The 10,395-nt window shown below is 48.9% G+C and overlaps 1 protein-coding gene across 1 annotated transcript; it reads right to left on the bottom strand.

Annotated features, from left to right (window-relative positions):
• Positions 1 to 951: 951 nt before the first annotated feature.
• Positions 952 to 3,727, bottom strand: LOC135809675 (actin-4). Its single transcript, XM_065323079.1, has 3 exons — positions 3,408 to 3,727; positions 2,785 to 2,895; positions 952 to 2,075 (listed from the first exon to the last, which is right to left on the bottom strand). The coding sequence occupies exons 1-3, from the start codon at positions 3,660 to 3,662 to the stop codon at positions 1,311 to 1,313; spliced, it is 1,131 nt and encodes a 376-aa protein (XP_065179151.1). The 5' UTR covers positions 3,663 to 3,727; the 3' UTR covers positions 952 to 1,310.
• Positions 3,728 to 10,395: the final 6,668 nt, after the last annotated feature.

Below are 10,395 nucleotides of genomic sequence, written 5' to 3'. Positions count from 1 at the left end.
TTGAGTGAAGGTCCGTTTGACGCTGTGTCCGCTCGAAATCGGTCTTGGCAAAGTTGATTTTTGCATGAAATGTAACCCAATTTGTATTTCGTACGGACACTCGAAAACCCACTCGCGTGGTATGGGACTTCTGCTTATCGTAGATCCCTGAAAATTGCTACGCGAGGAGAACATACCACACTGTCCCCTCTATAAAATATTTGAGTCGAATACAATAACAGAACATGAAATTATGGGCGTAGACCTACGAACTTAGGATACCATGTACGGACTTCGAGCACCTGGGTCTACTCAGTATTTACTTACTACAGTACAGTAGTAGGCCAGCTAGGGCGCGTTTGGTTGGTAGATCTCTAGAGACCAAGCCTACGCTTACGCCGAGTTACGGTCACCGTTTCAGTTTAGTTTAGCCTTTGGCTTTACTGCTTTAGTGAGCAAGCAGAACGTGTTCTGGCCTACCCAGAACCGGTGCAGTCCCAACCAAACGCGCTGTTCTGGCCCGTGAAACCTGTTGCAGGTTGTAGAGCTCTACAACCTGCAACAGGTTTCACGGGCCAGAACAGCGCGTTTGGTTCTACAACCTGCAACAGGTTTCACGGGCCAGAACAGCGCGTTTGGTTGGGACTGCACCGGTTCTGGGTACGCCAGAACACGTTCTGCTTGCTCACTAAAGCAGTAAAGGCTAAACTAAACTGAAACGGTGACCGTAACTCGGCGTAAGCGTAGGCTTGGTCACTTGGCCAGGTGATCCTCCAGGTACTGTATGTAGTACTAGTACGCAACACTACCACATTCACTTCATGTAGACTCAACTAGTACTAGTACTCAAGTACTAGTACTAGTACAGGTAAGGACCACATGCAGAACTCATCACAAACACTAAGTCCACTGGCCATACCCCACCCCACCCCAAATCCTGCTGATATCAGATCTTCACACCAGCACAAACCATGACTGGTACAGGCCACGAAAACCTGCGCAGATGCACATAACAGCAGATAATCCAGGCATGGTTGATAAAATTGGACTTTCGTATGCTTGTTCTTTTTGCGTAAAGATTGTCTATGAGTAAAGAACATAAGACGAGAAACCACAGAAAGATCGTGGAGAAACTTGATAAAAGATAGAAGCAAGCAAACGGAATGTGAAAGCCTGTAATATAATTATACCAGTATGCCAGTAGGCAGTGATTTTAAAAAGATAATAGTTTTGAAGGTATTGATTGTGTTTTGGTTGTCGACGGATTGGAATCGTCCCTAGAATAAGCACATACCTACATCCATAATGTCACTCAACGTTAGCCTGAGCGCTTAGAAGCACTTGCGATGGACAATGCTAGGGCCAGACTCATCGTACTCCTGCTTGGAGATCCACATCTGCTGGAAGGTGGACAGCGAGGCCAGGATGGAGCCACCAATCCATACGGAGTATTTGCGCTCTGGTGGGGCAATGATCTTGATCTTCATGGTTGGTGGAGCTAGAGCAGTGATTTCCTTATGCATACGGTCGGCAATACCTGGGTACATGGTGGTACCACCGGACAGGACAACGTTGGCGTACAGATCCTTACGGATGTCGACGTCGCACTTCATGATGGAGTTGTAGGTGGTCTCGTGGATACCAGCAGATTCCATTCCGAGGAAGGCTGGCTGGAAGAGAGCCTCTGGGCAGCGGAAACGCTCATTGCCGATGGTGATGACCTGACCGTCGGGAAGCTCGTAGCTCTTCTCCAGGGTAGAGCTTGAAGCAGCAGTCTGCATTTCCTGTTCAAAGTCGAGGGCAACGTAGCAGAGCTTCTCCTTGATGTCACGGACAATTTCACGCTCAGCAGTGGTGGTGAAAGAGTAACCACGCTCGGTGAGGATCTTCATGAGATAGTCGGTCAAGTCACGGCCAGCCAAGTCGAGACGGAGGATGGCGTGGGGAAGGGCATATCCCTCGTAGATCGGGACGGTGTGAGTTACACCATCACCGGAGTCCAAGACGATACCGGTGGTACGTCCAGAGGCGTACAGGGAGAGCACAGCCTGGATGGCGACGTACATGGCGGGTGTGTTGAAGGTCTCGAACATGATCTGTAGGAAAAGGCAAGAAAATGAGAACAAATCATCAAAACAAGGCACAGGCATGGTTGATTCCTAGAGAGGAAGGCTGACTGAGGAAAACATTTCCACTCTCAGACTAAAGTAATGGACAACTCGGCAATGGTTAGCTACTACTAGTATTCACACCTCTTAAACTAAAGAATAATTATACGTAATGCAGTAAACAATGCAAATTGGTCATTGGTCGCACACACTGTTGGCGAAGGGCGAGCGAGTGCATAATGCGTTACAAGAACGGTCACATATGCACATGGTCTCAAGCAGGATTGAGAACTCGGAGCACAGCTACCACCCAAGGGTGCTGGGGAACCATGGAACACCTCTCTTCTGAGAACACAGAAGCAGAGAAGACTGTTGTACACTACTACAGCTACAAGGGAGGGTTGCCATTCATGTACAAGTATACTGAAAAACGGGGATGGGGGCTGGGACACAGGGCTCTAGTGGATAAGGCCCATCCCTGTGTACATGCAGCATTGACGCAGGAGACAAATGGTGCACGCCAGCCACTGGGAAACAGGAAACCGGTGCTACCCGGCCAACCAACTACAAGTATGGCTTCACAACCAAATATGGAGAACATTCGTCGACCTCCAAGAATAGACGGTTGCCAGTCACTATTTTCTACACTACAGTTCAAAACTCGCACAACACGCCCACAGCGGCCACGAAAACTCACCTGGGTCATCTTTTCACGGTTAGCCTTGGGGTTGAGGGGAGCCTCCGTGAGAAGGACGGGGTGCTCCTCTGGGGCAACACGCAGTTCATTGTAGAAAGTGTGATGCCAGATCTAGAGAAAACAGGGAGAATCAACGTTACAGCATTGGTCACGGTGAAGCAAGACTAAAATACTAGTAATAATATGACGACAGGATATTTCTACAGATAATCGCTAGATAACTAATTACTTCCAACAAATCGTTGGCACAGTTTGACTAGTCTCAATATTCATCGGCCTGCCAAAATGTCACCGTTGCAGCAGCTCGATTGTAGTGCCGCGCTTGGCAGCACAACTGAATTAGTGCGGTAGCGACAGTTTCACTATCGCACATCACAGTATACACGTATGCAGGGTGCGCTTCCAGGCGGACACGGGCGGAAGTCGCTTTTTAGAGTTTAGCACCTATCCCATCAATCATGTTGATCTACCAGTGCGGCGGGGTATTGGTGTAATACCAACCAGCTCTCTCTCTTGTCTTGACACGGCAGTTGAAATTACTATAATTATGTATGCAGGCACGCACACTGTGTGTTCAACACCAATAAACAGCTCGCACAAATTTCCACGGAATTATTCCTCACCTTCTCCATATCATCCCAGTTGGTGACGATACCGTGCTCGATGGGGTACTTGAGGGTCAGGATACCTCTCTTGGACTGGGCCTCGTCTCCCACGTAGCTGTCCTTCTGGCCCATACCGACCATCACACCCTGATGGCGGGGACGACCGACGATGGACGGGAAGACGGCACGGGGTGCGTCGTCGCCAGCAAAGCCAGCTTTGCACATACCGGAGCCATTGTCTACGACAAGAGCAGCAACTTCGTCGTCACACATGATGAAAGTTAGGGAAAGGAGAAGAAACGTCAGACAAACCAAACACAAGTTGTCAGAAAACTGAAGTAACGTCCACCACCTGAAGTCAAGGGTTTTTGTACTTTGCTACCGCTTTGTTCCCGAGAAGGACGCTGGCAGGATCCAGTCAGCTCGCTCCGTCGAAGACGAATACGCTCAATCGACTCCATAATCGATGCATCCCGCACCACGCGAAAATTTCGGAAATACCTTCTCAGAAATCCTTTCTCCTCGACCAATCAGACGGCCTCGGCTCGAGACACTACCGTTATGGCGTTACTGCCGTCAGTTTCGCCCCAGTCATCCCTACTCTAGGCCCTAGGCCTGTGCCTGGTCACCAGGTCACACTCCTGTCAAGCAGGGAGTAGTACTGTCACTACTACTACTAGTACTAGTGTTAGTGCTATGCTGTGCGCGCTACTCCCTGCCGTCAAGTATCAGCAGCACCTTGCAAGCACCCAGGCAGTAGATCTACCTGGCGATGAGCACTTGTCTGCCAAGTGGCAGCAGTTCTGCGGGTCAGAGTCTGTGACTGAGTGTGAGACCGAGCCACATGCACACACTCGACTCACGGACGGTTCACACCAGGGAGTTGTAGTCATACTACAGACTAGTAGTAGTACAGTCATGTACTAGTAGTACAGTCTAGACTAGAACTAACCCACACGACTCCCCAGGCCCCTGGTAGCACACAACAGCCGGGCCCGCTCTTCTGACCTCAGATTTCACACGAGCCAGGCTAGGCGCTCACATCATGTGCTTGTGCTATGCTGTGCGCGCATGCGATACCGGTATGCCGCTATGCGGGGTCGTTACCAGTGCCACCCGTACGGGCCGTAGCCTAGGCGTAGACAACTACAACGCGCCATAGACATAGTCCTAAAAACAGACTACAGAGTACGATCCGAGTAGATCCGCTACTGGCACTGCCCTGGCTGTAGGTAGTACTAGTGTAGTAGTAGATGAGTTGTACGTTTGATTTCATGACTAGTCTTGTAGATCTACAGACTGTCATTATTTTTAGTAATTTTACACCGTGCTAGCTGTGAACTCTCGAACCGACAGGTATAGGTAACGTAACGTAAGGTCAAGTCAAGTAAGTCAGTACGGACGTGCAGTGCAAGCTGGTTTCAAATGCAAGCAGAACTGGAAGTACATGCGCCGGAAGTCGTAGGATTAGCCTACGCCTAGCGCCTAGCCTTAGGCTAGTACTAGTAGTATGGGCCATGGGCTAATCATGGTGGGCAGGTAACTGGTTTGTCACATCTACGACACATTTTCATCATTCACGTAACGTTCACTGTGACTGTCGATCTCCTACTCCTAGGATCCTGTCCTCAAAAAGACAAAACCTGCATCGTGTCTCTTGATCGCTGATGAGAGTGAGAGGGGGACGCGTGACACTGAACTGCAGCAAGAGTGCACGGCGAAAATAACGATCCGGATCACCACTAGCACTACATGTAGTGCTCAGTAGCGCGATACGGCCATTACGGGCAATGATCTGACCTCCCTTACACGAAGCTCTTGTTCTCACTTCTCAACCCACGCACTTGCCGTACCAGACACGTCATTGTGACAACAGCAGGCATACACCAGACGTGTACATACGATGATACAGACAGGCACAACAGTCAACACTCCACACCTTGCACAGATCGCACATCATGCGGCTCTGGCGTTGTGTGTTGTGTGTCCTGGCCTGTTGGCATTGGCTGCGGTTGCTGTTCGGCTCAGCCCAACATGTAATCATGCCCATTTTCTGTTCTGTGAACCCCATGAGGAGAGTAGAGTAGAGAGGATTCAAGTCAAGAGGTCGATATGCAACAGCAAGCGAACCCTGCAACTGTGAAAGTACCGCCCGCGCCCACTGATAGAGTGTGGAAGGATGGGCGATGAAGCACGATCAGCTGCTTTTCGTACATTCCTTTGAAAATCGTACAGTGCGACAGCTGCGCCTTTGAAGTAACAGTTGGTTTGAGCGTATTCTGGCGAGCGTCGTGTTCCTTTTGAGTTTTGTATTTGGCGCAGGCTGCGTGCTGTGTTGACTACAGTTCTCGAACATGCGGCCCGCGGATTAGATCATCGGAGATGAGGATGCATCGCAGCGCCGCGGTAGATCTACACTACCACATAGTAGTCACAACACGTTGTGGAGTACGAGTATGAGTATGAACATGATGAACACATCCTTGCCCTGGGAAGTAGTTTCCCTAGTTCTGGGAAGCTTCGAATCGAAATAGAACTTATAAGGCCCGCCAAGCGTGGCCATTTTATCAATCAATGTCCGCTGTGTGTATAAATGGCAGCATGTTTGCGGCAACAACAGTCGAGATGTGCGCATGCCATGGTCTTGCCACTGTTTCTCCAGCGACAACAATCATCAAGACATAATCCATGCGTAGCGTCTTATTCAGCCTTCTTGACTGTGTTGAGTGCGTGAGACCGTGGCATGCACGGCGTAAGACAAGTCGCGCAAACAACAGACCACACGCGCACACACGCACACGTACACGCTTTACTTTGACTTTACATTATGTACATTATTATTGTAGTTTTGATTCAGTAGACGTTATTTCCGACGTGACGCGAAAGTTCAGCTCGTGTATAATATTATACTTACTTGGCTCGATCACGCGTCGGAAACCAACGCGGGTACGAGTGACCTGCGCTGCATGCACTCAGCTAGCTCACGTCGAAATTTGGAGTTTTACGCCAAATTTGACGTGAAATTGCGTGTCACGTCGGAAATCTCCAGTGCCTCACCTGCAACGTGCAACGACACGTGTTGGCCTTTTTTTTGCTGCTGTGCGGTGCGCATGCGGCGGTGGCTGAATTCAATAATTATCATTGAAGTGGATCCATGGCATGGATCATGGAGCGATAAGGGCACCTCACCGGTCACCGTGGCTCACGCGTCCTTCCCGGAACGGCTGAGTTAGGAAGTGTACGTGCAGGCCAACTGGTATGATGATAATGCTTGCTATACACATGAGCTAAATATTGATGAGATAAAAAAAACACGGGCTTGACCCCAGCCTGTACTACTCAGTACTAGTACTAGTAGTAGCAAGGGTATGTGGTCTCGGCAGCAAGAGCCAAGACGCATCCTTTGATGTTAATGGGTGACGTATCCTTCAGTGTTCCTTGCTGTCGAGAGCGGAGGTTCTTGCTCAGCTACCCAGGAATGAGCAACAGAAGAAGAGTGCATACCTGCAAAGGGTGGTATGTCGAGAGTGGTGCACTCACGCCCTTGGTGTTTGCCACCAATGCATGGTATGTGCAGCCAGGAGTGTTCATGTGCATGATTCAAGCGTTATGGCAAGTTTGAGGTCCCGTATATCTTTCTTGCTATTATTAAAATGGTTTGCAACGTGCTTTCATGGATGCAGGGCTTCCTATTTGCGGGGCTGAACACGCTCATTATTTCTCGACCAATGCCACAAATAACGCACTCACATACACACACACCTCAGACCTCAGACCTCAGACACACACACACACACACGCACGCACGCACGCACACACACACACACACCACACACCACACACACACACCGCCCGTCGCAAACGAAGCACGCAAAATATGTAAGTGCACTGGCGTCTGGATGTGCACCCACAGATTTTCTCGTACATGTAGTACTCACTAGTACTAGTAGTAGCGATGCCGATAGCAGACAAGATAAAAAAAGAACTGAACGAAACAGATCAAGACACACACACGCGCGCGCGCGCGCGCGCGCGCTCGCGCACACACACACATACAGACCAGTGCTGCACCGTCATTTTATTCTCTTTGCGTAGATCTACAATGTTGTAGATGAACATTAGCAATACATTACTCATTAGCAATACATTACTCATTAGCAATACATTACTCATTAGCAATACATTACTCATTAGCAATACATTACTCATTAAAGTAAAAAAGTAAATTATCGTATCCGTTCCCGAAGGGAACTCACGACGGCCGCTAACACCCGATAAACCCTAGCGGCAGATGCAGCGCCTAACGGTGGGGGTGAGTGGGCAAGTCTCACAACCACTGGCACAAGTGCCGAAAACGACCCCATTAGCTGCATCCATGTACCCCTTGTGCCTGGCCACAAGTTCCCAGTTGACTGTGGGTAGCAGCACGGCTGGAAAAAACGCTCCCAGGCAGGACTTGAACCAGGTACCTCTCGTATCTCAATCATGGTCTTTGACCAACCCACTGTGCCTGCCTGGTATACATTACTCATTAGCAATACATTACTCATTAGCAATACATTACTCAGCCATTCTCAGAAGTGCACTGCTGACAGTCATGTTCGAGATTCAGAGAATCCTCAAGCGTCATCGCTCTTCACTTGAAGTTGAACTGTTCTGCACTACAATTGTTGGCTGACTAATACATTGTTTAAAGGGGAAGTTAAGGCAAAAATTAAAATTTCACCAGTTGTAGTCTTCGGGGTGCTGAGTCGAATGGTCTTGGTCCGAGGAAGCTGAGACGCTCCCTTCCTACTTGAATCCCAATCGAACTCGCGCACTTCCACCGAAACTGGGTGACTGCGCCCTACGAGATGGGGATTTGTATGCAAAATGTCACTAAAAGCGCCATTTCGTTCTTATAAAAGCACGGATGACCGCGATTGGCCCATATGTTGTAGTCTTTTGGACGCTGAGTCGACTGGTTTTGGTCCGAAAAGGCTGCGATGCAGCGTTCCTCCCTTATTCCCAATCGAACATGGTTGAAGAAGCGGTCACGTGCTCCTGGGTGCCCAAATCACCTGGTCACCACGCCAGCAGGCGACAACTTTCACACCAAGGTTCAACTCGAGTGACAGGACTGCACCCAAAAAAGGTCAAAACAGGCTGTAAGTTGTACCCTGCAGGCACGGTGACCTGGTGACTGGTGTACGCAGGAGCACGTGACCGCTTGTTCAACCATGTTCGATTGGGAATTAGGGGCGAACGCTGCATCGCAGTCTTTTCGGACCAAAACCAGTCGACTCAGCGTCCAAAAGACTACAACATATGGGCCAATCGCGGTCATCAGTGCTTTTATAAGAACGAAATGGCGCTTTTAGTGACATTTTGCATACAAATCCCCATCTCGTAGGGCGCAGTCACCCAGTTTCGGTGGAAGTGCGCGAGTTCGATTGGGATTCAAGTAGGAAGGGAGCGTCTCAGCTTCCTCGGACCAAGACCATTCGACTCAGCACCCCGAAGACTACAACTGGTGAAATTTTAATTTTTGCCTTAACTTCCCCTTTAATACCATACAATGAAGTTAGTTGTGTTCGCACTTGGAACTACTGTAATGACTATAAAAGAGCTGTACTTCCAAGGACCGTCTCTTGGCCTGACTTGGGACATGACGCGCTCGCAGCGTGCCGCTTACTCTTTTCTTTTTTGCTGTGTCAGGCCATTACTTTTTGGAATTAGCATTGTGGCTATGTAGATATATTACTACTACTAGTCCTTCCGTTTTCAGCTTCAGAAGTGTACCCAAAATTCTCTCATGCTCTTCTAATTTCTATTCATGTATCAGGCCCATCTTATCTCTGGCGACCAAAGACAAGATCAGACCCTTGAGTCAAGTCACCTGATGTAATGCCCGGAATCGTTAGTCGGCATTCAATGGCTCGATTTCGAGTGGTTTGACAAGGCTCAGTTTATTGTCAGAATACTATTTGTGGCGTGGGATGCAGAGCAGATGTTGCGTGTACACTCAGTATTCGATGTAGACACTGCTTGAGATAATGCCCAAATCCAATGTGTACTTTGAAAGCATCCACTGTCGCACTTTCGCGTGTGCATACCGCAACATTCTAGCTAGTGCCAGAGATAGTTGAAAATACGTGTACAATTGTACGCGACTGTAATTGCTTCCGTGCACTGGTATGCCACAGGACACGCTGATAGGCCACAATGAGTGACCATGGTGACAGAGCAGGACAATACACTTAGTCTTTGATGTTTGGTCGACGGCATGTTCCAAGGCGAAGGACGCACTATGTTCGAAAACAGTGCTACAACCTCCACGGAACATGCTGCCAACCAAACAACATGTTTTCAACCAACCAAGGCTTATCTATTACAATAAACTATGATGTACAATCATGTACCTGATACTTGGACGGGAAGCATCAGGGTTGTAAACGACGGAGTTGTGCTTGGGGCCGGGGCGCGTTGAGATGGGGCAATGCTGTATCGCTTCTTGTTCCTCTGAACTTTTTCTTTTTGTACGACTGCTATTATACTTCGTCTTGGGGTTGAGCTATGGGGGAAGAAGCTGCCATATGGCCGGAAGTCCGCCTCTCGGCAGTCGGCACTGGGAGTACAGCTCGCTCGGCTCTACAGAGTAGAAAGGACCAACAATAGGCTACAAGTACATGCAAGAGTATCCCCCGCCCCCCCCCCCCCCCTGGGTGTTATAATAATGATTATTCTTCTTGGTGCATGTACATTGTATACTCTCCTTGATCTGGCGAGCTGTGCCACCATTGAGATTTACAATTACAAATTACAATCATACTTGTACGTGTAGATGTACGTGGACATTTACAGGTGTGTGCGACCCTCTGACTTTCATCATCTACAATTATTATTTTCCGCTTCGCCAAACCTGCACACCTCCACCATGTCCATGGCACATGCACAGAGGTTCTGGGACTTTCTGGCCTCCAATCCATGCATGGCACAGGTCACACACGATACCTACTATTATAGT

This window comes from Sycon ciliatum, chromosome 2 (genome assembly GCF_964019385.1).
Source record: "Sycon ciliatum chromosome 2, ocSycCili1.1, whole genome shotgun sequence".
Taxonomy (NCBI): domain Eukaryota; kingdom Metazoa; phylum Porifera; class Calcarea; order Leucosolenida; family Sycettidae; genus Sycon; species Sycon ciliatum.
This window is presented reverse-complemented; position numbering and strand designations above follow the sequence as displayed.

Excerpts from the sequence above, each read along its gene's own strand:
- LOC135809675 (XM_065323079.1), bottom strand. The coding sequence starts at position 3,662 with ATGTGTGACGACGAAGTTGCTGCTCTTGTCGTAGACAATGGCTCCGGT. Across the intron at positions 2,896-3,407 it reads ACTGGGATGATATGGAGAAG|ATCTGGCATCACACTTTCTA; the intron begins GTGAGGAATAAT and ends TGTTTTCTCTAG. Across the intron at positions 2,076-2,784 it reads ACCGTGAAAAGATGACCCAG|ATCATGTTCGAGACCTTCAA; the intron begins GTGAGTTTTCGT and ends CTTTTCCTACAG.